Here is a 26373-nt window from a genome sequence, read left to right as displayed (position 1 = left end):
TCCTTTCCCATTTTCTTTCATGTTTACAAAACACATTTCCTTTAAGCAAACTGAAACACTGTTTTCCTGAGATTTTTGTTTCAAGTATTGGCCTCAACACACAGTGGTGTGATAGTATTCCACAACAGTGCTCCCTGAGAATGTAGATGCTGAAGCACAGGTTTTTCTACTTTGCTGTGTTCTTCTATCTTAACAGATCCTCTCTGCTTGCCTTTCGTGGCATTGGGGTGCATACCCTGCACAACTCTCTTGTCACTCTTTGGATAATTTGATTTATTTTTCATCCCAACACTTGGTGGAGGAACGTTTGTAGAGGGTGGTACCTGTCTTCAAGTCCTCAGGACCCTGCTGATTAGGGGACAGTGCCTAAAGAATAAGGAAAAGCCAAGGATGCTCCTCAAGGCTGGGCAAAACAGAGGCATATATAGCAGTATCTGTATTCTTTTGTTTTCTGTCCAGCCTTTTCCTCTCTTTTCCTGTGCCTCGGAATTCAGAATTGATAAAAATGAACATTTTAAATATTAAAAACTTTCATATCCACTTTTTCTCTGTATTGGTATTTCAGCTCACAATTATTTTTATCCGCTGAGGAGGCTTTGGAGAACAGCTTGTACTTGTTACTGATAGTTGTGTCTTTCCTACTAGTCTACAAAGCTTCATTGGCATCTCCAGCACTAAATTAATAACCTGCTGCTGTTGGTCATGTAACCAGAAGGTCTGTTTAAGCTTGCTGGCTTCAGACCTGTCTGCTGGGCTCTAATTAACATTTGCACTGTGTGCTTGAGCTGTTTCCCTCATGGCCTCGGATGCCATGCATTATTGATGTCCCTTGCCCAACGCACAAACAAGGTTGCCATGGGAAAGCCCAAGGGCTCACAATCCAGCAGTGGTTTCTGTGAACAGAAAGCAAGCTGTCTGTGTGCCAGGAGGCTGCTGCGAAGGGCTGTGCTGCTCAGCAAGTGAAAGAAAGAGGAATAGCTGAGCAGGTTTCTGGATACAAGCATGTAAGGTGACAAGATTTCCATCACTGCTGTGGAAAGGGAAAAAAGCCCTGCTAAGCCCTGTGCTCCTGCCTGTGATGCCCAGAGGCTTCAAAGCAGAGTGCAGAGGTTTAGCCAAATAAGCCCTGGATGTGTTTGTTAAAAGTGGGGCCACACTTCATGTTTATAGAAAGGGGATTTCAAGGCAATTTGTTTTGTTAACTTGTGAGGAATGATTGGACTGTTCTTTACCAGGGGGGAATGGGACTGGTGAAAGTGTCTGAGGTGCTATGGATGGATGAGAGAGAGTGTTACCCCGTAGCAAGGTTTATCCCATGGCTGTCCCAAGGAAGGACAAGATAGCCATCACCAGGTTGATTTCCAGGATGCATGTGAGCACGTGGCCACTGCTCCTTCCCCATGGAACATAATGTGTTCTAACAGGATGTGCAGGTGGCATAAGAGCACAGCCCCATGGGTGATGCTGTTGGAGGTGAAGTAGGTGTGACCCAAGTCAGACTCAGGAGGGAAGGTACTCTCTTCCCTGAGGATAGCTGCAGTTTTTTTACTCCTCTCAGAAAGTATGAAATAAAACTTTTGGTCACCATTTTTAAGGCTAAGCATATAGGTTCTTCCCTTTCGTTCACTCTGTTCCTTGATCTTCTCTTTTACTGAGTCAAAAGAAAGAAGAGTAAGCAGGTGCTCAGGGAGAGAGGCTGGACATTAGATGCTCCTGGGTGGTCTCAGTCTGACCAGCTCTCCAATTTTGCTCTACTTTTGTCACTTTTGGTGATTTGATGAAAGTCACACTTTTCAGTGCTGCTATTTCTCTGTAAAAGTGCTCATTTTGAGACACCCAGGAACTTAACTTTTTCACTAAAGGTGAGCTGGCAGCTTGTTGCAGGCCCCTTAATTAAAGAGAAGGACCAAACACTGTACTGGGAAAAGTCCTATGAATAGCTACTGACATTACTATTCTATAGCAACATCTCCAGCTGATGTCTCTGGCAGCTGTGTTAGATGCATATACGTGTAGAGAAAAATTCCCCACTTTAAAGGGTTTATTGCCTTAGAAGACAACGTGGAGAAAGGTGAACAAGCAGCATTTCTGCTTTGCTGACAGGAGCTGGAGCAGGTTGACTCTTGCCTGCAACACAGCTGAAACTTAATTTTCTTTGTGTCTCCTAAGGTCTAAAGCAGTGCTGAAGTCCGAGGGCAGTCTTCTACCTCTTCCTGGTAGCAAAAAGGAGAAGCTTTTCAGGAGAATCCTCCCGTTTGATGCAGGAGATGTCACATTTGGAGATCCATTTGCTGCAGTCAGCTCATTTTCTGCCATTCTGCGACATATAGGGTTATTTTCTCACATATCTGATCACTCAGCCTTGGAGAAGCTGAGAGAATTGTGTAGTTTAAGGTGACTCATTGTAAGGCTGAATCTTTTACTCCTACAGTGATGGTAGCAATGGGGTGGCTGCTTTTTACCAAGTGAGGTGACAGTCACCTTCCCAAACCACAAAAGGATGTGTGTGCTGCCTTTACTAGTTAGAGAAGGACTGCTAACTCCTGCAGAGGGGTTTTCTGTTGGTTTTTTGCCCCCTGTAGGAACTGAATTACTGCACATTTTTGCAGCTAAAGAGTCCCTTTCCACGTGCCTGTTGACTTGCAGGTTGGATGTAGTTGCTCAAGACTTAGTGTCTGAATTCCTTGTCTCATAGTAGTCATGTGGACACCTCCATCCATATAATTGTAAAGACAATTATATTGGGCTGAGAGATTAACAGAGAACCTCATGTGAGCCCTTGCACCTCTGCAGAGAATTTCTTTTTTAATGTACATGAATGCTTATAAAAACAGCCAGTAGTGACCTTGTTACGGAAAATTTCCAACTAGACATGGAAATGATGAAATTATTATTATTTTTACATTTGAAAGTAGCTTTTGATTGAGCATAACAACAACAAAACGATGCACAATATTGCTGCTCTGCACTGCATATTGCACAATTATCCACAGCACAGGGGAGAGGCATAAAATATTTGTAATGGGGGTGGTAGAAAATTACAGTTTGGCAGCATTTAGTGGAGATCACAGAGACTGTGGCCATGCCATGTTGGAGGAATTAGTTCTCCTCTTTTCCTAATCTTGCCTGAATGTGGTGCTTTCTGTAGGGCTGGTATGAATTTACACTGATCTAACCGAGGGGGGATCCAAGCTCACACTGGAACAATTTACCTTTCAGAGATGTTATCAAATATTGCAGTGAAGAGGGTGGAAGCCTCCCCCTCCCTTTTCTCAGTTTCCAGCAGATGCACACTTTGCTGTTTGCTTGCACACTGTGGGAAGCTTTAGGATGATCCTTGCACAGGGACCACAAGCAGGCAGTGAGGGGGACTGGGAGTGTGTCACCGTTTGGTGTGTGCCCCTGACTGAAGGTCTGGGTTCTGTTGAGGTCCCTCGGGTGCTTGTGGCTGCAGCACAAGATATTCCTTGCATCTCAAGATTTCTTCAGAGAAGTTGTTGCTATGCAGCCTTGTTTATTCCTGGTACTTGACACTGTTCACCTGCAGAGCTCAAACACCTGGAAGGGGGAGCCTGCTGTCCTGCTGAAGAAGGGGTCTGGCTTGACAAATGTCTATCCCTGCTTCCAGTTTGGGAAGCACAGAGTCTGGAGCAGAAGAATTCCTTGCTCCCTCGTGGGAGGCAACCTGCTTTATAGCTCCTGGAGGGATTACAAGCTTAGCAACGTGGAGCTGGATTTCCAAAGTGAAGGACATGCATGAAGGAGGTTGGTGGACAGCCCTGTCTTGTGTGCTGTTGCTTTCTCAGCAAGGTGGTGCTCTGGCAGGGGCTGGCAAGAGCCAGGCATTGGGATTGCTTTTGCTGTGCTCTCGTGGAGGTTTCTTGATGCGAACATCTCTCCCAGAAAGCAATAAAACCTGGGAGAAAGATTTGATGATTCTTCCTTTTATCTTTCTCTTTTCAAAAAGTCTTTAAAGCCATAGGAGGGAAGCTTCTGCTGCGTGACTCCAGCTGTGTGCCTGGGAGTTTAGGTGTCATTAAAAGAGACACAGCCCTCAGAGGCGTGGAAGAAGATCGGTGCTTAGGGTGGTGGATGGAAGGAGGGGAGAGGAGGACAGGCAGGAACTGCAGAGCACACAGGGTTGCTTATTGGCAGGGAAGCTTCTTTTCATAAGAAGAGCAACAGCCTGGCTTCTGCCACACCATGGGAGGCAGAACAAGGGCTCCTACCTCAGCTCAGGTACAGCCCTTGGGCTCCCAAGGCTCCCTTTGCTGCTGTGTGAGGGCAAACGGGTAAGTTCCAGCTCACCTCCTGCTCAAAGTCCCTTGCTCTGAATGGAACCAAAAAGCAAAAATAAAAATTCCACCTTTGTCCTTCTCAGGCTCACACAGTTATTTTCCAGGTAGCACCAATGAAGTCCTAACCCAAATCAAGTTTCTGTATTGGCCTCTGCTGGGATTTAGATCAGTGTTATTTGGCTCCTGGGCTAATCCCTGCAGGATAGTGAAGTCTGCTCTTGCCAGTGGTTTAAACTACTGTGTTTCACTAAACTTAACATTGGCGCCTCACTCCAAAGGATGTAGGGGACAAGTGGAATTATTTTACTCCAAGAAAGGGGAGAAGAAGCTAACTTTAGTGAGCTTACAGGTTTCTTGATACATAAATGCCTAGTCTCAAAGTGCTCTCATTCTGATGAAGAAACTTGCCTGCAGGTTAGCCTCTGTTTTCAAATGGTTTATTACTAACAGTATGAATCGCTGAAAATTTGATCTGGGAAAGATGTAGTAGGGTAAGGAGGGAAGATCTGCACTCTAACACACCTTGTATTTTTTTTGTGGTGTGGAGATGCCAGCCTACCACAACAGCAGAGGGAGGACAAACCAAACTCTCTGAAGGATTGAGATGCAGGGACTCTGCTCATTAACAGAGTTGTTTGCAGGTTCCTTTCCCCCTCTGTTTCTGTCTCTCTCTGGAGAGAGTGCTTTTGCTTTACTTATTTTTCTTCCTCTTTCTTCCTGGCAATATCCATACTCCCCCACCCCAAACAATTTAGCAAGCTGGGGCTCTGCTGCAGAGACTGCTGCTGTAATGACAGTGGTAGCTGCTCATATTTCTGGATTATCTGTCACCCCAGGGCCTTTGAAAGCTTTGCAAAGCTTCCAATCATCATTTGCATTTTCAGTGGGAGATAGTGCCCTGTAAGAAACTAAAGCTCACTTACTCAAAATCTGTGGCCTGTAGAGGTCCTAAACATTTTTCTGACCCTAAGATTTATATTTCTCTGCAGGCCAGGCAATGAATTGGCATCAGAGTTAGCCCTGCTTCTGCAGACTTCCACTTTTCATTCCTTTCTTTGGCTTTGTTCACTTTTGGACAATGGAATTGATGGCATTTGGGAAATATGTGTTGTTTTCTGTCAGGTCAGTGAGCCAAACCATCAGAAGGTTTTGTCAGCCTGCTCCAATGCGTGGCACGTTCACATCTGGAGGCTCTTTTTTGTCTTCCTTCCTGTAAGCATTTCAGTTTGCTGCAGGGACAGCCTATTACTCCTTTACCTCTTGGTGGCTTCTGGCTCACCCAGGGCAGATGCTGCCAGCTGGCAGGTATTGGAAAATAGGTGTTTGTCCTGCATTGGGTCCTCTGGGCACCATGGTGTGGGGCTCTCAGCATCCAGTCAGGTGCAAGACAGCCTCTGCAGGCATCAGCCTGTGAACACTTAGGCACTCTAGGGACTTAAATGCCTGTGGAGTTATGTGATACCTTGTAGGTTAGGTGAATGGAGGCTTTAAATATTTCAGTGATGCCTGAATGGTGGACCTAGGCCCTGAAAAAGATAGAGGTGCTTAAATACTGTGAAGACTGGGCAATAAATTCTGAGCAGTGGGAACTGTTGTATTTCAAGGTTCCTACAGCTCTAAGAACAGTACTGGGACTTGAGTGGAAGAGATAAAAGAGGAATAAAATGAACAATTAAACTGGTCATTTTATAGGATATGCTCCTGCTTTTGCATATCAGCCTCATGCTCCCCATGCTTGTTACTCATCATGAAAAATTTCAATACAAAAGTCATATCCTATGTTGCATCTGAATGAAATTGCTTCAGATCATTGAGAATTTTCCTGTCAGGAATAGGACGAAACCATTAGGATGCTCACTTGGAATTATCTTGGATTTCTGCAGCTGTTTGTGAAAACCTGCTGTACTTAGAATGCTTGGAGTTGGCTTGGGCCTTTATGAAAGATGTATGGAACAATATGCAGGGCTCTGGCAGGAGAAAACTACTGGCCAGGGATCATATTTTAGTAGCCCTCTAGGATGGCTTCACACAGCAGTATGGGGTGGGAGAGCACTCTCCCCAAGGCTGCTGAGAGGAAGGTACTGAGGAAGACAAGCCTGACATTCCTAAGGAAAATTCTTTTACAACAAACCAACATGAGTCAACAAAGAGCTGACCTAATATTGCAAGACATGGGCCAAACGGGAAACCTTTCAGTGCTTTTGGTCAAGGCTGGGTTATGCTCGAGGCAAAGGTGTGTCAGTGTACTTGGCTTCTTCTCTCCTCATTGTCTCTGGCCCACAGCTCCAACAGAAACCATCACAGCACTCAGGGGGAGCAAAGCTGTGTTCAGTAATCAAATAACTGTGGTGTCCAGCACTACAACTCATTAGATCTGGAATGAGGAGTTGTTCAAGTGCTTTTTGAAGGAGATAGTGAGGTTTGGCATTCAGATCAGCTTATTCCTAACTTTTCATTTGCTGCCCTGGGTACGCTGCTGCTTGTGGTAACTCTTGTTTCACAGCTGAGCAACCCTGCTCTGCTGAAGAACAGCCATTGCAGGAGCTTTTGATAGGGGCATTGAACCTTTCAGATTTTCCATATAAAAGCTGAGGCAGAACTTGTAATAAGAGCATTGTGTGGGCGATGCTTTTAACATTACATCGTTTATCTGTACTCCTTGCCATGCACGGTAAATATTTGAGGAAGCAAGTTTTGCTGCTTCAGAAACTCCTCAAAACAGTAAATTCAGCTGTAAGAGAAAATTGGTTTTGGATGTGTAATCTCACTTGTATTCTTTGTGCAGAAAAATACAGGAGCACTTCTTGTAAGCTGTGTGTCTAACCTAAGCGACTTTGACACCAAGAACTTGGGAAAGTGGGGAGAGATGCAATTAGTAGCACAAGGATCTGCATTGTGATTCTCCCGCCGGCCTGGGAAAACTGCCCAGTTCCATAGGGAGATGGCTTTTTACTCTGTATAAAACCTTTATGCCACAGGTGCATTATGACCCCGTAAGGTGGTCAAAAAAGCCCCAAACAACTGTCATCACTCCAATTTAATTTTACTCTCCCAACAAGCCTTTGGTGAGATACTGGGTTCAACCTCCACAGTAGCTCCAATACTGAGGGGCTCTGTAGGGTTGTTGGCATCAGCACGTTTCACATAATGATACTGTACTTTTACTGCACTGGGAAGACAGCTTGTTGGTTGGGAAAGAAAGTAATGGTAGCATTAAATTGTCTCTGTTTTCATTTACTGGGTGCTAATGATCCCGAGAAGCTGAAAATTCCAGAGGATGCATTTCCTTTTGATTAACTCAGCAGAAGGATGACAAGGAATGTAGTTACTGTCTGGTGAAACATCACCAGGGCCTGGAGCTGTTAAAATGCAGCTGTGTTCGTTTTCCCTCTTCAGAAAGTCATTTTGTAACACCTTTTTTCACTCAGCAGTGAATGACTGCCACTGGTCTCCACGGTACTGAGAATGGCACCAGCTTGTTTTTCATGCTCCAACAGCAGTGGCAGAAGATGAATCCTGCACACCCAGAGCTCCCCCAGGCTGCAGGCACGTTGCTTTGCTGGTATCATTCCAGTTGCAGTGGTTTCAGTGCAAGGGAGAAAGGGGTGGCTTTACATTCGGGATTTTCCATATCGCGTACCTGGCCTTAAATAGGGATCTATGTCCTGAATTTTGGCAATTAAGCCTTTGGGGAACACAAAGGTAGTGCCATAAGTAATGCCCTTTCTGGTTACACTTCACAGCATGCTAGTTTGGTAGAACAGCCTTGCCGAGGAACAAGACTGAGCTGTGGAGAAGCCTGGCTTTGTGTTATGGGTAAGTCCATGGCAGAGGCAGCTTCTATCCTGGCTACAGGACACACTTTCTCTTGGGCATTTTTAATACCTTAAGCAATGGGGCATGGTCAGATTCATTTAGGGGGTGATTTTAACCAGACAAAATTGCCACTGATGTGCTTCTTAGATATTATTCCTATGCAATGAACCCTAGGAAAACATACCTGAATCCCTGCTTTATGTACTAGTCCCACAGAGAGCTTTGACTGGAACACAGGGAAAAGTGAGAGTTCATCATCTTTGGAAAAAGGCACAGGCAATTCACAACTATGAGGATTTTGTGAGGTTATCTAGGGGTAAAATTAGAAGGGACAAAGCCCAAGTTTTATCTGGCTACTGGAGTGAAATCACAGAATCATAGAACAGCTTGGGTTGGAAGGGACCTTAAAGATTATCCAGTTCCAACCCCCTGGCTGTTGGCAGGGACACCTCCCACTAGACCAGGTTGCTCAGGGCCCCATACAACCTGGCCTTGAACCCTTCCAGGGATGGGGCATCTGCAACTTCTCTGGGCAACCTGTTCCAGTGCCTCACCACCTACACAGTAAAGAATTTCTTTGTAGAAACTTGTAAAAACCAATAAAAATATTTGTGTAAATATACCAGCAACAAAAGGAGGGCAAAGGAGAATCTCCATCCTTTATTGGATGTGGAAGGAAATATAGGACAAAAGATGAGGAAAAGACTGGGATACTTAATGCCTTCTTTGCCTCAGTCTTTAAAAGTAAGACCAGTTGTCCTCCAGATACCTGGGCCCCTGAGCTGGAAAACAGGGATGAGGAGCAGAAGAAAGGGGAATAATTCAAGGGGAAATGGTCAGTGACCTTCTATACCACTTAGACACATACAAGTCAATGAGGCCAGATGGGATCCATCCAAGGGTACTGAGGGAGCTGGCAGAAGAGGTCATCAAGCCGCTTTCAATCATTTATCATCAGTCCTGGTTAACTGGGGAGGTTCCAGGTGACTGGAAGTTAGCAGCTGTGACTCCCATCTACAAGAAGGGTCAGAAGGAGGATTTGAGGAACTACAGGTCTGTCAGCCTGACCTCAGTGCCAGGGAAGGTCATGGAGCAGATCACCTTGAGTGCCATCACACAGCGTGTGCAGGACAAGTAGGGCATCAGACTCAGCCCACATGAGTAGGCAGGTCCTGCTTGACCAACCTGATCTCCTTCTATCATAAGGAGACCCTCTCAGTGGATGAGAGAAAGGCTGAGGATGTTGTCTACCCAAACTTTAGTAAAGCCTTTGACACCATTTCCCACAGCACTCTCCCAGAGAATCTGGCTGCTCATGGCTTGGATGTGCACACTCTCCCCTGGGTAAAAACCTGTCTGGAAGGACAGGCCCAGAGAGTGGTGGTAATGAATGGAGTTAAATCCAGCTGGCAGCTGGTCACAAATGGTGTTCCCCAGGGCTAGTTTGGGTCAGTCATATTTAACATCTTTATTAACGGTCTGGATGAGGGGACCAAGGGCACCCTCAGTCAGTTTGCAGATGACACCAGGTTGGGCAAGAGGGTACTGGAGCGTAGGAAGAGTCCTTGTTTTCAAGTATACAGACTTAAATAGACCTATGTTTGTGTTTTTAAGGTATTTAGTGCCTGCCTTCCCTTGAAAGTAATGGGAATCAGACTCTATAAGCCCTCTAAGCACTTTCAGTCCTTGACCTTAAGCTATGTCTGTGAATTTAGGTGCTTTTGACAAGAAAGTTTAGACTAGAGGATCCTTGAGGTCCTCTTCCAACTTGATATTCTGTGATTTATCTAAGCTAATAAAAAAGATGAAAGCCAGAAGTGGGTTAACTCTCTCAGCTGACTTCAGCCTTTCTGCAAACACTACCTTTGCTCCAGATGAACACTTTGACAGCTTTTGAGCTGAATTAAATCACTTGAGTGGGGGGTAGAACATTACAAGGCCTTGCTGTAATATGAACAATTTCCATTGAAATTTGTTTAAGGATACCATTTTATCTGATTGTAAGTTTAATTGTCAGGATTATTAGTAGGGTACCTAAGGCCTTGTACAGGCATTCTCTGTTATTTGTTTTAAACTTACGGAACACGTTTAAAGAGATCTGCCTTTCCCTTTTCCATTGAGTGCAGAGGCGTTTTTCCTTTTGTAATAATTACACTGAACTGTGTCTGTGATTGATTCTTTCAGCCTCAATCAGCTGCCATGTGGTAGTCATTGTGTTTGCAGAGCTTAGAGGCACCTATGAGTGGATTTTCAAAAGTGGTTCTGTTTGGCATCCTTCAGAACTCACATCTACAGGGATTTTACTGCTGCCTTGCCATCCTGACCTCCTGTCCTAAAATATACTCTGTAAAATCCCCTCTTACCTCTTACTTAGGCCATAAGAAATGGGCTAATATGTTTAAGGAAGCCCAGTATGGCAACTGAAGTCTCTGTCAGAAGCAGTTTTGAAGAGAAAGCAACCAAACCAGCAAAGAGAAGCTGAACATTGTCACATTTTGCTGTAGCACTAACCTGAAGGGCTAAGCACAAACTTTCTTTGCCCTCATACACCTTGCATGCTATAGCACTGTCTACAGCTCCAGTAGTCCTTTGGGATATGTGCTTGCTGATGTGAGCACGGTAGAAAGTTTCTGGGTGCTGGCATCCATAGTTATGAGTTGTGCTGTAGTTTCAGGCTTTCTGAGGTGCTGCAAGTGCTACAGGTACCTCAACAACATGATAAATGCAGGCAATTTATCTACAACAGCACTTGTTTCAACTGCTTTTCTCCTTCCTTCCCCAGTGGGTGGCAGATTTGGAAGTATTTGTCTTGTGGCTTGAGTTGTGGCTCAGAATTACTCATAGCTGTGTTGTAAAATCTTATCTATGCCTTTCAACAGTAAAAAATCTTGCAAACTAGTGGGAAGTGCTAGAGGTAGGGGTTACACACCAGTCTCCAGTATCATTAGCCCAGTGCTCCTGCTTAAATCCAGATATGTCTGTATTGAAAAGGAACAAACTATTCTAACCCTTTTTTTTTTTTTTTTTTTTGGTAGCTTTTGGGGCAAGTCCTGTATGATATTACAGCTCATTGTTATCAAATGTATGGAGTGGTGCTCCTGCTGCAGTGGCAGCCCTGAGTTCAGTGGGAACAACTCTGAGGCACTGTGCCACGTCCAACAGCAAGTGGGCACGGTGAGAGGCTGGCCTCTGCTGCCATGCCCAAACAGCCATGGGGAAAGCAGCTGCTGGGGTAGAGATATTCTTCCCCCATGCTGCTGACAGCAGCCTTCCTCCAGCATTTGGACTTTATGGCCATTATTTTGACAGAATGTGGAAAACGCATAGCTTGAACATCTCTTTATGTTGCTCTAACACCACCTGACTCGAGCAGTTTGGTATCAGGACCCCCTGTAGGCAGGGCCATGCCAGGGATTGGTGGCTGTCACTTGCACTAGCAGTGTTGTTTTTCCATGTAGGCTCCTGATGCTGCAGGGAAACGCACCGGCAGCTGTGTCAGGCCCAGTGACCAGCAGCACCTCGAGTAGACTCTCATCTGCAAAGAGCCCGTCACCCCCTCTGCCCCCGCCATGGCAGCACAAGGTGATTTCGCCGCAGATAGAGGGCTGCAGCAGAATGGAGACTTCTTCAGCCAGGACTTCTTGCAATCTCTTTCCTGCAGCCTCTGCCTGGAGGACATTTGCCTGCAGCGATGGTGCCGATGCCCAGGAATACTGCTGGGCTCAGGGAGACAGAGCATGCACAAAAGCTGCATTCAAAGTGTTGATCGCGAGACCTGGGAGATGCTGGCAAGTGCAGCAGCAGCTATTCTTGAGGCCATGCAAGTGAGAGCCCAGTCTTGGAGGCTGGGGAATAGGGAAGAGATTGGCCAGGACAAGGGAATTTTCAGGAACAGCCAAGATCAGAAATTTTTTGATGCGGATCATGTTTATGTTGTGTTTGGGTGCCTCTGCAGTAAAGAAAACAGGGAATAAATCCGTGTCACAATGAAGGAGAACATTTGGATGGCCAGTTTGCACCCTACAGATACATTAATCATATAGGCCCACTGAATACTGGGGACATCAAATGCAGAGTGCAAAGCCTCTTTTAACTATAACACCTGCTCGTTTCCCAGCACTTCCTTTGCAGTTAAGAGAAATAATAAAAAAAAAAACCAAAACAAAACCAACAAAACCAAAACCAACCAACCAAACAAAAACCCAAACCCCCCCACAAACCTGACAAAACCCAACCCAGACGTGAGTGAGAATTACAGAAGCAAAGGGCTGGAAAACTAGCTTTGGGAAGCGTCTGCTTCCTGGACAGTGTCAAACTCCCGAGCCCTGCCTGGCGAGGCGCAGGGCTGCCTGCCCTTGGGAAGGGGGTCGCGTTGGGGACGGGGTAGGGGGTGGGATGGGGATCGAAGGGGATAGAATGGGGGTGGGATGGGGGCGGGACGCGCTGGGGATTCCGCGGGTATGCAAATGACAGAACGTTGCGCGGCCCGCGGGACGGAACGCGGGGGCGTCACAGGGGCAGCCCCGCGCAGAGGGTGTGCAGGTGAGGGGGGCACGGACCATGGCGGGAGGAGACGTGCCTGGCTTGGCCCCTCCCTGTCCGCTGCCGGGAGCTGGAGTCACCCGTCCTGTCCTTATTTTAAAGCTAGGTGCCAAGCCCCCGTTGCTGCCTCCGCTGGGAGCGTTCCCAAACCCAGACGCAGGCACAGAGCTCTGCAGGGCGGAAGCCTCGGTCCGAACATACGGTTTGGTGGCAACGGACGGACCACTGAAGGTGAGGATAGAAAGGAGCTGAGCATGCAGTGGTGGCCTCAGCCAAGTGAAAAAAAAAAAAAGCCCAAAAACCCCAAACCCACCAGATTTCAGGGAGAAATGGTCCGTGGATGTCAGTGCTGGCTCTGTGTCAGAGTAGGTGGCTGACAGCCACAGGATGATCCTCCAGGCATACACATGGCATCACATCTTTCTATCATTAGTTCATTATGCTTTCTCCTTTTCAACAGTAGCCAAATCACTAGTACCGCCAGCCAGGACAGGGACTGTGGCTCAGCTGGCCACAAATGGGACATGGTAATGATATGTAAGGTCTGTTTCTGTCTTTGCTATCATTGTCCGGTCTCGCTATAGGTAAATTTCCTGTTCTTCTTCTGCTTGCTCATCATACCACACCTTGAAGATGGTATGGTGCTGTAAAAACACCAGCAAGGTCTGCCTGCTTGCTGAGATGTCTTTCTGGTTTCCAGAAATAGCAGTAGCACCCTGTAGGTATTTACTGGTAGCCTTCACAGAGGCCAAGTCTCAAATGGGAATCTTTTTCCCCCTCTTACCAGTGGAGCCTTCCATCTCCTCTCCTGGCTTGCTAGCTCAGGTCTGTTCAGAGGAATTAAACTGATGCTAGTTGCATGAAAAACTAGAAACAAGCTGATCTCCTAAGTGATCAAAAAAACCCTTGAATGTCTCACCCATTAGATGGGTTGATTGTAAAGGTGTGAGGTCAGCTCACTTCCTCCCTTTTACCTGCTCTGCAGCCTCTTCTCAGTCCATGTTAAAAACCCCGATGAAGAAGCGAAGGGGTTTATGGTGTGTGGCAAGACCTGGGAAACCTCCATACCCAAGTGCCCTCGCTCCCCTGTTTGGCTGCAAGGCTGGTGTGTGGAACCTCGGCACTGGCAATGGAGGTCACCGCTCCCACCTCGCTCACGGGGCCTTGACCCAGGACCCCCGAGAGAGGGAGGTGAGCAGCACTGCCCCCAGAACCACTCCTGGCCAGGACAAGGGGAAGACTGAGCATCTGGTAGCCTCACAAAGAGGTAAGGCGGGAACTGTCCCTCTCTGTGGTGGGAGGAAGGGTCTTTTGCCATCCTAGAGAGCCCGTGCACATTCCCAGTGAACAGTTCTCCCCTGCACGTGCCCCCCTGCAGTAACCTGTCCTGCCAGGTTGTTCCTCTGTGGAAGTGGGTCAGAGTTGTCCACTGGCCTGCTTGGGGTGGCTGCCAGCGTGAACATGTTTCCCTGTGCAGTTATTTAGAAGTTTCCAAGAAATCTGTCCAATGAAGTCTGTAACTTCAGATGCTTTAGGTTTGCAGAGCAGCCTCTGTTATGCTTTATGTCTCCACTTTGCAGGCCTGACTGACTGCAGTGATCCCAAGGAGTCAGTGGTTTCCCTGTCAACTTCCCAGATGCTCTTACCCTCCAAGCCCTTGCCTCCCATCCAGAACAGCCCTCCTTCCTTGGAGCCCAGCAAGATGTGCAACAGAGAGCAGGAGCATGGGGAAAATGGCCCAGGCTGTGATGACAGTGAGAGTAGTAACAAGGAGGTGATAACAGAGGAAAGAGAATGCCAGGTAAGGAAAACAAGCCAAATCCTGTGTGGTCAATTTTCAGTTTATGCCATGTAGGCAGAGTTCTGAGGTCTTCTTTCCCTGTGGTGTAAGTCAATGGAAGCAGCTGAGCCACAGAAGAGCTCAGAGGGACATCACACTTCAGGCTGTCTTTGCAGTGTGTGTGCTGCAGAGTTCGTCCCCTGCATTGACTTGTATCAATAGATATTGCTATCGATACCAATATGTTGTGGTTACAGTTCCAGACACTCCAGTGTCTTAGTGGTGTTTTATATCAGCTCTGTCTGGTTTTGATGGAAAAAATATTTGCTGGAGCAGGCAGTCCTGCAAACTCAATTCTAGGTTGCCTCAGCTTTTGAGTTGTACAGCCATGGCTTTCTGCACAGTTGTCTCTAATAATATTTCTAGACTTCATCAGCTTCTGTGCAGCTTTGTCCTCTGCCATGGGTCTGTCCAGAGGTAAGTGATGGCAGGTGGCCATGGGGAGTGCAGTCCAAACCCCATCCACATGACTGGGGATCCCTTTGCAAGAGGGACAGGAGCTTCAGTTATTTTGGATTTGGTGTGGTGTGCAGGAGAAAGCAGGTGAACAGCAGCTTTTTTAAAGAGAATAACCAATAAAAAGCCTTGTGTACTTGATTTCAACCTTGCTGATAAAGGGCCAAATGTATCCCTGACATTAGCTGATCATTTCACTGAAGTTTGACCAGGTCCCAGTTTGGCTCTTTAGCTCTGCCAAAAATGATGGGATACTAAGGAAGGGTGTGCATCTGCCCCTGCTCCCTCCACCCTCCTTCCTAGCCATGGTGTGGGGGGCCTGAAGCAACTAGAGCAGGCAGAGACCTTACACAGAGCAGCAGGGCAAGGAGCTCTGCTGAACTTAATAAATGACAGCGAACCTGTGAAGATGAATTGTGTGGGATCTGGAGAGCACTGAGCATGCAGAGAGCACGTTAGCATCTGGGATGAAAGGCTGGTGGGGGGCTGTAGGGGAAGGGCAGAAGCAGAAAACATTACAGGCTTGAGAAAAGCAGTTTTTGACATTGTGCAGAATGATTTTATGGGGACTTGGCAGGAGATCAGCAATAGCTGGTAGGTGCTTTAGGGACAGTGAGAGGATAGTGACCTAAATCCATTCCCATACCATCCAAAAGGCCAAGAGAGGCAGTGGCACCTCAGAATATCTTTATGCCAAGCATGTGGATGCCAGATGGTAATGCAGATGGTAATGCCAGAGAAGCGAGTGAGGGAAGAGAGCTGGCAAATTTGAGACAGAGTCTCTCCCTCACCACTTCCCTTTCCATTGCCCATCCTGGGCCAAACTGCTCCATCAGTTTGACTTTTCTTTTCCTGCCAAGTCCTAGCTGAAAGCATGGCTAAACTTCTTGTGACATCAAAGGGGAAGGGCTGGGTGCTTGAGCTGAGCACTGTGTTCTACTGTTTCCAGGCTTCCCTGCTGCCTGTGCATTGCAGTGGTGGGGATATGAAGAAAGGGCCATTGGGACCGTCTTTGATCCCTCCTATACCTAAGTCAGTAAGTCCACCTCTTGGCAGTGCTGCAGTGTCTCTCCCAAGCTCTCAGCACCAAGAGGCCCAGGACATGAGGTAAGCCAAGGTGTCTGCTGCTCCAATATGTTGTTCACCTTGCACTTTTCATCTCGTGAGGTTTTTTTCCACAGTCAGCTCTCCAATGTATTTACGCAAACCTTTGTGTATTCACCATTTTGCCTGTCTATAATGATTCAGCACTATGTCAAAACCAACACCATACACTCTAAGAGCAGAGGTGATGGTGGGAAAGAGGAGGCAGGACTTAAGAGGACCTTAAAACAGGTCCTCTGTTAGACTCAGCTACCGATTCCCTCTATAATCTTTGCAGTGTCGTTTGGGAACTGTATTGCATGGATCTGAATGCAGCACTTGGTTTTGTGTGTGATCTTTGACTGTCAGTTTCTGCAAGAATATTTTAGGGCAAATACTGGCTATTGTAGAGCTGTCTGCAAATTCAGATGCTGCTTCTGTAAATGTCAGTCATAACTTCTCTGTGTCTGGGCCTCCACTGTGAGATGAGAGCCAGATAAATTTTGGTTTATGGATGTATAATCCTGTAGATGTTTAATATTTACATAAGGTTTTAAGATCAAAGAGGGCAAGGTGTTAGAGAACAGTTATAGGACTGTAACTGATGGAAAGATATTTTCTTGGGTATGCATGAGGAAATCTAGCTGTCAACCTTATCCTAGTTATAACAATAAATAACGAGTCACGGAAATATCAGTCCAATTTAAAAGCTTCAGTATGGCTTTTAAAGTGCAATCTGAATATACTTACCTGCCAACTGAGTTGGAAAAACCCTTTTTCTTCTTGAAAGAGCAAGGAGGTGTAATATTATCCTCGGGAGACAGCACTGGTATTACAGTGTGTAGCAAGATGCTGTCATCAGTTTAAGGCATGACCAGGCAAAGTTAAGCTTCTGCAGCAGTACAAAAGTAGCTGCCCTCAATACAGACTTATGACTGCCTTAACATCTTTTACTGGTTCAGAGAGGCTGTACATACCAGTAAGAGCCACTTAACTCCAAAAGGAGAGACAGCAGAATTGGATAGTTATGACACAGACTGAAGAATGGCTCCAGTGTTTCAACTGGGGCTTGATGAGCTCTGTCTGACTCCAGCAACTGAAAGGTTAATGACAATTAATCAGCTTTGTGTATTGTTGGTTTTATGTGTTGCATTTTCTCCTTCATCAGAATGACCATGCTGAGAAAGTCTGTGTCCTTTAATGTTACGCCCATTCCCCCACCTTCTCATTTTATCTCCTCATATGTTCTTTTATCCTCAATTTTCTCAAGGCTAAGATCAATCAGCAGAAATGAAGAGAAGAACTCTAAATATCTAGGTAGGTACAGGGCATGTCTGTCCTAAAATGACCATGGGAATCTGAAAGTTTGCTTGAAAACTATCCTGTAACTTTTTTCAGCTCCTTGATGGGCTCAGACGACTCCCCCAGAACCCAGTCACTGGGAAATGTGCTCTGGTGATGCAGTGAAAATTATTCCAGACTGAAGTGTAGAATGGCAGGAGCTGGAGGGGTATCTTGGGGCCCTGGAAATGCACATCAGAAAAAGAAAACATTCCTCTACATTGTGTGCATACCTTTTATCTCCCTGCACAGTTTCTAATGTCACAATTATTAGAGAAAAAGGCATTTAGCATGAAATGAGAAATGTTCCCACTCCTTCCTCATACACTTGAAGGAGAAAACTTTCCCTTGGGGCAGATCCTGAGCCGAATCCTTTGAGAACTGAAGTAGATTCATCAACATTGCCTGTTTTTGCACTGGGAGAAATAGTGAAATCTCCTGTGATAGAAAGACCTTGTAAATTTTCCATTTACAGAGAAAGAGACTTAAAAAAGGATCCGGCCTATGCAGGATCTGAGTTTTTCATCCTCTTAAAGCACAAACCTAAATTAAATGCTGAGGTTTCCTTTGTGCAACTCATTTACCTCAAACCACATATACCAGGTTCATGATTACAAATCTTTTTCCCTGCCCTATCTGCCTGTGGCAGCATTGCAAAGTGAGGCTGGGCTAGGAGATGCCTTATGGCTTGCCCTCCCCTCCCTGCATTGCCTTATCACTAGGAATAAGAATTCTACAAGACAGAATGCAGTGTCTGGTGCATCTGTGTCAGCCAATACTTTCAAGTTGAAAACCTCAACGACACCGTTGCTGTCCTTTTGCCTCCTGATGGTTTATAGTGATAGGAGAGAGGAGAATTGAACAAATAATTTTGCTGATGCAGAAAAAGGGATAAGATCCACTGGTCCCTCGGCTCAGTGTTAGTTCTGCCAATAATGGGCATGTCCCTTCAGAATGATTCCTTTATTGCTGATATGCAGCTAGAATACTGAATGCAACTAGGGAGAAGTGTTGCTGAGTAAGTAAGGTGACATTTTTGCAGGATACATTCTGGACTAGAAATGAGCTATATCGTTAAACCTTATCTGTCTCTCTTTTATTATTGACCTGACCATTCCACAGGGAAAAAAAATCCTGATTTAAGGAAGTTATTCCTCTTTTATGGTTTGGCTGCCACATGATTTTATCATCTGTGAAGCCATGTAAAGAATGATTAGTTCTCTGAGTTTTAACAGCTCTGTTGGAGAGTATTTCAGAAGGAGCTGCCCTGTGCTATTTCTATTAAGAAATTTTGAATTTTCAGGAAAAGCCAAGATCACAAATTCTTTGAGGCAGATCATGTTTATCATGGGTTTGTGAGTCTTTCCAGTAAAGGAAGCAGGGAATAAGTCCCTCTAACAATGAAGCAGAACAAAAGTACAATGTTTGGGTGGCCAATTTGCACCCTACAGATATAGGCCCATTGAATACTGGGGACATCTAGTGCAGAGTGCAAAGCTTCCTTTCATTAGAATACCTGGTGATATGGTTTGTGTCCTAGTACTTCTTTTGTTGTGAAGAGAAATAAAAAGCCCCAACAAAACCCAGCCCAAAATTCAATGGGAATTACAGAAACAAAGGACTTAAACACTAGCTTTGGAAAGCATCTACTTCCTAGACAGTGTCAAATTCTAGAGACCATTGTGCGTTGCCTACTGTTTGGAAGGAAAGAGATCCTGTAATCGTGGATGGGCAAATAGCAACACATAAGCAAATTAGTAGAATCTTTCTCCTGGCTTGCTAGTTCAGTTCTGTTAAAAGGAATTAAACTGATGCCAGTTTCGTGAGAAATAAAAACTGATCTTCTGAAATGAATGATTAAAAAAACCCTTAAATGCCTTACCCATTAGGTGTGTTCGTTGTAAAGGAGTGAGGCCAACTAACTCACTTCCTCCCTTTTACCTGGTCTGCAGCTTCTTCTCAGTCCATGTCAAAAAAACAGATGAAGAGGACAACAGATTCATGGTGTGGGGAAGGACCTGAGAAACCTCCACACCCAAGTACCCTCATTCCCCCATTTGGCTGCAAGGCTGGTGTGTGGAACCTCGGCACTGGCAATGGAGGTCACCGCTCCCACCTCGCTCACGGGGCCTTGACCCAGGACCCCCGAGAGAGGGAGGTGAGCAGCACTGCCCCCAGAACCACTCCTGGCCAGGACAAGGGGAAGACTGAGCATCTGGTAGCCTCCCAAAGAGGTAAGGCGGGAACTGTCCCTCTCTGTGGTGGGAGGAAGGGTCTTTTCCCATCCTAGAGAGCCTGTGCACATTCCCAGCGAACAGTTCTCCCCTGCACGTGCCCCCCTGCAATAACCTGTCCTGCTGTCATCCCCCATGTAGCTCCAGGGGTGTACAGCTGTGGGGCAGGGAGAGGAGCAGGAGGGTGTATGTGCAGGTGACTTACCCTTGTTAAGCACAGGTCTGTGGGCTCCCTGTTGTCCAACAGGAGCCCAGAGTCCAGGATGTTCCTCTGGTAGCTCTGTGGAAGTGGGTCAGAGTTGTCCACTGGCCTGCTTGGGGTGGCTGCCAGCATGAGCATGTTTCCCTGTGCAGTTATTTAGAAGTTTCCAAGAAATCTGTCCAATGAAGTCTGTAGCTTCAGATGCTTTAGGTTTGCAGAGCAGCCTCTATTATGCTTTGTATCTCCACTTTGCAGGCCTGACTGACTGCAGTGATCCCAAGGAGTCAGTGGTTTCCCTGTCAACTTCCCAGATGCTCTTACCCTCCAAGCCCTTGCCTCCCATCCAGAACAGCCCTCCTTCCTCAAAGCCCATATCTGTCTCTCTTTCATTATTGACCTGGTCATTCTGCAGGGTGCAAAAAATTTTGATTGCAGAAAGTTAATCTTTTTTTTCCTGCTTGGCTACCACATGATTTTATCATCTGTGAAGCTCTGTAAGGAATGATTAATTTTCTGAGTTGAACAGCTCTGTTGGAGAGTATTTTGGAATGAGCTGCACTGTGCTATTTCCATTAAGAAAATCAGCCTTTAGGCTGGTAGAAAGTGGCCTGATCTCATATAATTTAGAGTGAAAATTCTTGGGGAAAATGAATTATCTAGCTTCAAGAACACAATTCAGGTTTGGGTAACACTCTAGTGGACCTAAGCTTTTCTTTAAATGCCCTCTAAAATATTCCAACAAATATATACATCTATTAAAACGTAGGAGTTCTTTTAGTAACTGGGAAAAAGAGGATGTTTACTAAAATCAGCCTGGATAGGAACAGATAAAATCAATTTGGCAAGAACAATCTGCATCTCTTCACCCTTCTCTATCAAACACAGCTGCTCACCAGAGGCCAAGGGCTGAGGCTTTATCATGCAGTAGGTTTGAGTCTGATGGCCAACAGAGTAGTGTCATTTCAGCTGCCAGTGCAATATGGCAGTACCCCATCTGTTTGGAGAGGTTATAGGTATATGTGCCTTGCTGTTCTCATACATAATCTCTGTGTATTATGAGAGCTCTGCAATCTGGAACCTGGGTTGCCTTGTTCCCCAGTGTCACGTTTTTGGTGGCTTGAAGTCTGCTGGACATTTACATGGACTTTTGCTTCTATTAACAGGCCTCCCACTGAGACAGACCAAGGAGATGGATCATTTCATGAGTCCTCGCTTTGTGAATGATGACGACTTGAAGGACAGCAGTGGAAGGGTAAGGGCTAAGGACAGGGATGAGCAGGCTTCCTTTTCAGTGAGTGTTCAGTGCTTAGCACAAAATGTCACTGAAAATCATAATCTTCCTCTCCTGGGGGATGGGGATTCTCTTGGGAACACATTTGACAGCTACAGAGCAATTGCTTGAGTATTTTTACTGGTGCAGGTGTCACTGGTTAGGAGATGGTGCTAAGGCTGTGCAAGAAGCATTCTCTCTATGTGTGAAGGCCAATTCAGAGAAGTTTTGAATGGCAGGACAAGTTACATCAGTGAACATGTGCAAAATGCACACTTGGAAGCAGAGAAGGAAAGATTCTAATGTTGAGTGTAAGCAACATTAGAAGCAAAATAAAACAGGAGAGTTTGATTTTTCCTGGTTACCTTCTTGCTGTATCTCATAGCCCTCTCATTGTCAGTTTTTTTAATTCAGTAAGACCAATGTTTCTGCAACTTATTTTCACATGACTCCTTTTGTGGACTTGTGTTCTTGGAGAGCAGCTGAGTCCTTCAGAACCAAAGAAGTGAGAAACAACTGCAATTACTGGCCATGATTGTTAAGAAACAACTCTTATTGCCGGTTATTGCAGATGGTTTTTATTCTCCTGCCACGGCCTGTTCACCAGTAGTGTGAGCTTTTCCTATGCCTTGGAGCACTCCTATGACTTTCTCAGTTCAAGCAGGGCACCCCGACACAGATTCACAAATAGTACCTTGGACCAGTGGAAGGTTATGGCAATAAAGTGTTCCACCTCACTGTGTGTAATTGTCTAAGTGAGGACAGGAGAAATTCTTCTGAAACTATTGGGAGGTATATGGAGCTGCTTTAGAGACTATGACACTCTACCACTGTGTTCCTGTTGGGTATGGTTTGTGTATCTCTGTTTATGGTCTGAGATGTATTTCCATCGCAACTAGGTCCGTGTTGTATTATGCAAGTCAGCTGAAAAGAAAATACAACAGAGAAAAATGAGAGAGATGGAGCTTTTGGAGAAAGAGAGAGAAAAGGAAAAGTCCTTGCAGCTCCCTACACAGAGAGTTGACCCCAGGAATGCAGCTGAAGAAAGTAAGTGGTTGCTATAGTTGTGAGCCTTTTTGATCACCTGCTTTCTCTTTGCATAGTGTTGCAAAACTCTATGAAATCAGATTGGAAGGCTGTTACACTTGCTTCTGAGTGGAAGTTTGAATATGATTTATTTCCATTTTCCAAAGAAAAATACAGAGGCATGAAGTGTCTTGCCTATGGCCCTCACTGACTTGCCACAGAATATCAGCTTCCCACCTTCACCTATAAAGTCTTTCAGAGTAGAAAACTCTGTCACGCAAACTACACAGGGGCTTCAGACTCTCTAGTTGTGAGCAGCCTCCAGAGAAGGTGAGTGGATGAGTCCAAAAGAATGCTTTTCAACCAAGGTGCAACCTGGAAGAAACAAAATTAAACTGCTTCTAATTAAAACACAAGAGATCCTGCTCGCACCGCTCCCTGCCGAGGAGCTCTCACCGTAGAGCTGTGCTCAAGCCCTGAGCCAGTGCTTATGTTTTACCCCCACGAGCAAGCAGCATTACTGACTTAATCACAGCTGACGGGCTCTGATTGCACTGCCGCGTGTGCTGCCCTGAGCGCGGCAGCAGGGAACTTGAAGAGTCAGCACTCAGCCCAAGGGCATCGTGCAAGGTTATCTGCTCTTTTTTTTTTTTTTTTGTAACTTCCCAATCCAGCCTCTGAAACAGAAAAACAAAGGGAAAACCATGCTGAGTTTTCCTTGTTTCTTGGGGAAAGCGCCGCTGCATTCGGTTTTAAACTAAAAGAGGGTGGATTCAGACTAGATGTTAGGAAGGAATTTTTTACAGTGAAGGTGATGAAATTCTGGAACAGTTTGCCCAGAGAAGCTGTTGTTGCTCCATCATTGAAGATATTCTGAAAAACCTGATCTAGTTGAAGATGTCCCTGCTCAGGGGAGTTGGACGACGTGGCCTTTAAAGGTCCCTTCCAACCCAAACTATTCTATGATTCTGTGATTATGTGATCACTGTCCAGTGTTAGCATGCAATAGTTATGCTTGAAGTTGTTTGGGACAACAAAGAGATGTAACCCAGCTCCAGAAAGTTTTCTAGCCCTTTCCAAGCCCATAGCCATGCTGTCCAGCACTCTTCACTTACAAGGTCCTGTTTGGTATCTGCAGGCTTTAGCCTACCACCTGTCAACGGGACCCTTTTCAATGTGCACAGAAAGCCTGCTGCTGCCTTGAAGACACGAATACTGAAGAAGCAGGTCAACGTGCCCCTAATGCCCCAGACACCCAACATCAACATGGATAGCAGCTTCCCACACAACTTCTCAGGTAAGCCTGCTCCACTGCTGCCCCACGCACAAGCTTTTTCCTTGCACAAGGAGCACAAACTGCCTCTCTCCTCAGCCACAGCTGGGATCTTGGGTCCATAGACTGTCTTGAGAATTAGCAGCAAATCTACTTTGGATTTACTCCAGCTTGGTGGTGCTGGAGCAGTTGGTGCTTAGAGATCCATTGGAAAGTTGAGCTGAATAAAGCAATGGTAAAGGCTTAAGTTCTGGCCTTTGCCCATATTGATAGTCCAAAATACAACATTGGTGCCAGGAGGCAGTTGTAAGTGCAGAGCTGGGCTCCAGTGCAGTCTGGCAGGCTGTGCTCACTGTGCCCCTCCGAGTATCACCGTGATCAATTGTCCACACACCATCTTGGTCCTCTGCCTGTGCTGGCTCTCCAGCCAGCTTTTCTGCTATCACAGCAAGGATTGTCTCTGCATGGAAATCAGGGACTTGATACAATCGTGCTGTTGCACCCAGAAGTGCAAAATGGCTTCCATCCACTTTCATCCCACTGCCTGCAAAGGAAACTGGGAACAAGCAGTGCTCTTCCCCTGTCGCCCCACCCAAAAACAGTGGCTGTGTGTAGCAGATGACATACAGGACAGGCTGCCTGGTGCTCCCAGGCTGCTTGCTGCCTACAATAAATATACAGCAGATAGCCCACAGTAGTTCTTGTCTCTCCTTTGTGGGTAGCCTGCCTCATGTTATGATCCTGAGCAGGGTGGATAAGTAAAAGGGGGATAGGAATGATACTTTGAATGCTCTTTTCTAGTGACGCCACTTCAGTTTTCAGGATTGACCATAACTAGCCTGATATGGCCCTCCATTCATATTGAATATAGATATGTATATCTGCATACCTGTGCAGTGACATCATTGATGTCAGTGACAGTGATACATCAGTGACATCCGGATTAGCTCGCATCCGAATATTTTTGATTTTACAGTTCCTCCATACTTTGTAGAACATGCAAGGTAGCATAAAACCCCTACAGAGTCTATAGCAGTTCATCTAGATTCTGTGCAATATTTATACTCAATACTTTTAGACAGCTCAGATGTTTTCATCTACACTTTAGAAAATGAGCTTTTGAGTGCAAGACATGAAATTTTTGATCGACAGTGCTTTTGATGGCAAATGGGTTTCATAAGAAATGCGTTTATCATCTGAATTTTCTTCTACCTTGTAAATTTATCATCAAGAGAGTGTGTTTGCCAACAATTTGCATCTATATTTACATATTTTTATTCTCAGTTCGCATTTGGAAGGCTTTTTTATCACAACTATCTAGACTAGAAATTGCATTTTTCCACAAGAGAAAGCTTAGACGTTGTAGAGTTTGCAAACAAGTACATTTGATGACAAATAAATTTCACCTCAGCATCTCTGAAATACAGCCAGTGGGTACCTCTGAAATAGTAAATATTCATAATGCTTGGAAAATAACAAAATCCATAAACTACTACTTTCCCAATAGTATGCTAAACTGTACGTGCCCTCAGCTGCCTGCTGTCTATAATATTTGAAGTAAATGGAAACAGAGACACTGTCAGATTTAGAGGATCAGGTATCACTATTCCATGGTGGTTGCTCCTTGGGGATTCACCCGAGCCCAGCAGGACTCAGTTGCTCAGGCTTGGTGCTCACAGGAGGCAGCTGGAGGTCTTTCCTCAGAAAGTTACAGAGATGGGACATTACAGAGATGAGACAAGAGAGGCACATGCCCACCTGAGGAGCTTACTCCTGGGGTAACGTGTCCTGCTGGGCAGCACTATCTCCCAGTGAGTGTGAGCCCTGTGGCACTATGAGCCTGCAGCTGGCTGTGGCACCTATATGGACCTGGGAGCTGGCACCATGTGTGCAATTTTCAGGTTTACACAAGGAGATGGTGCCCAGCTGGGGGTGGCTGGGAGAGCATTGGATGCTGGGGAAAGCAGTGAGCCAGACAGCAGTGAATTCTCTGAAGCAGTGCCAGTTTTCATCCATATGTAATCTTGGCTGGGAGACTGGGTTGCTGCCTGCTCTGTGGAGGGATGTCTTGCTGGGGTATGTAATGCTCATGTCTGACCTCCTCATAGTGAACTCACAGATGGCCATTGGTCTGGAGCGCAGAGAGGAGCCAGGATGTGGGAATGCCCAGAAAGGCAGACCCTCTTCTGACCCTCAGCAGCTGTTGCTCAGTGCACTCGCATGGCTCAGCAGCGACAACTGGTAAGAAAGTCCCCTGTTCCCTTTTTCTCCCTCTCAGAGTAAAGGCAGGTTAGAAGTGTATTTTTCTAGTGCCTCAGAGCCCAGGCAGCCCAGAGGTCCAAAGGGGACTGACTAGTGAAACCACTCCAGAGCAGTCAGAGTATAGAGACTTGAGAGTAGCCTTTTATTGGCCTTGGTCTGCAGCAGGTCCAGGCTATTTCCTAGTTTTGCTCTCTGCTCCATGTAGCTGCAAGTGCAATCTGTAGGGAAGAGGGAAAGCTGCAGAACAAGATGATCTGCTGGCTGAAGCCAGAAGCAGGATGGAAGAAGTCTTGAGTTTAGAGATTTGGGTGCCTCAGGTCACTGGCCCAGGTGAGACTAAGGATTTGTCTCTGGTCCTGCTGCTGGCAGCAGTGGCAGAAGACAGGGTCTCCCTATGATCTCCTGCATGTCCCAGACACACCTACAGGGAGTTCCTATTTCTGAGGAGTGGACTGAGTTGTGGTGCAGGATTGCTCAGCCTATCATTTCTCCTGAAGGGCTCAAGGAAAGACAAGGAAGACAAGGAAAAAGAAAAAAACATCTTTAGGAATCTTGCACTTTTAGAATTCAATTTTTTACTTCTCACTGCTTAATGTGGGCCTGAGATGTCTTGTCAATAGTCACAGTGTGTCCTGCCGTTACACGCAGACAGGAGTAGACCTGTAGAGGCCCAGCAGTGATGACTTAAAAGTTTCATGTGATACTGGTTGTCTTTTAGATTTCTGGCTTA

General features: G+C 45.9%; 1 protein-coding gene across 1 annotated transcript in view; it reads left to right on the top strand.

Annotated features, from left to right (window-relative positions):
* The window catches only part of TOGARAM2 (TOG array regulator of axonemal microtubules 2), a 48300-nt gene that overhangs the window by 6420 nt on the left and 15507 nt on the right, over positions 1-26373 (top strand). The window contains exons 3-14 of the mRNA XM_051783579.1: positions 8042-8114; positions 11573-11938; positions 12759-12887; positions 13642-13923; positions 14237-14457; positions 15902-16059; positions 17306-17352; positions 19329-19610; positions 20976-21064; positions 21982-22129; positions 23247-23405; positions 25490-25622. Of these exons, the coding sequence (XP_051639539.1) occupies positions 13656-13923; positions 14237-14457; positions 15902-16059; positions 17306-17352; positions 19329-19610; positions 20976-21064; positions 21982-22129; positions 23247-23405; positions 25490-25622 (1505 nt within the window). The 5' untranslated portion in view covers positions 8042-8114; positions 11573-11938; positions 12759-12887; positions 13642-13655. The remainder of the gene's footprint in view (positions 1-8041; positions 8115-11572; positions 11939-12758; positions 12888-13641; positions 13924-14236; positions 14458-15901; positions 16060-17305; positions 17353-19328; positions 19611-20975; positions 21065-21981; positions 22130-23246; positions 23406-25489; positions 25623-26373) is intronic.

This window comes from Manacus candei, unplaced genomic scaffold (genome assembly GCF_025592945.1).
Source record: "Manacus candei isolate 608988 ecotype Guabito, Panama unplaced genomic scaffold, ASM2559294v1 h1tg000017l, whole genome shotgun sequence".
NCBI lineage: Eukaryota > Metazoa > Chordata > Aves > Passeriformes > Pipridae > Manacus > Manacus candei.
Note: the sequence above shows the minus strand (reverse complement) of the source record. Positions and strands in the feature narration are given on the sequence as shown.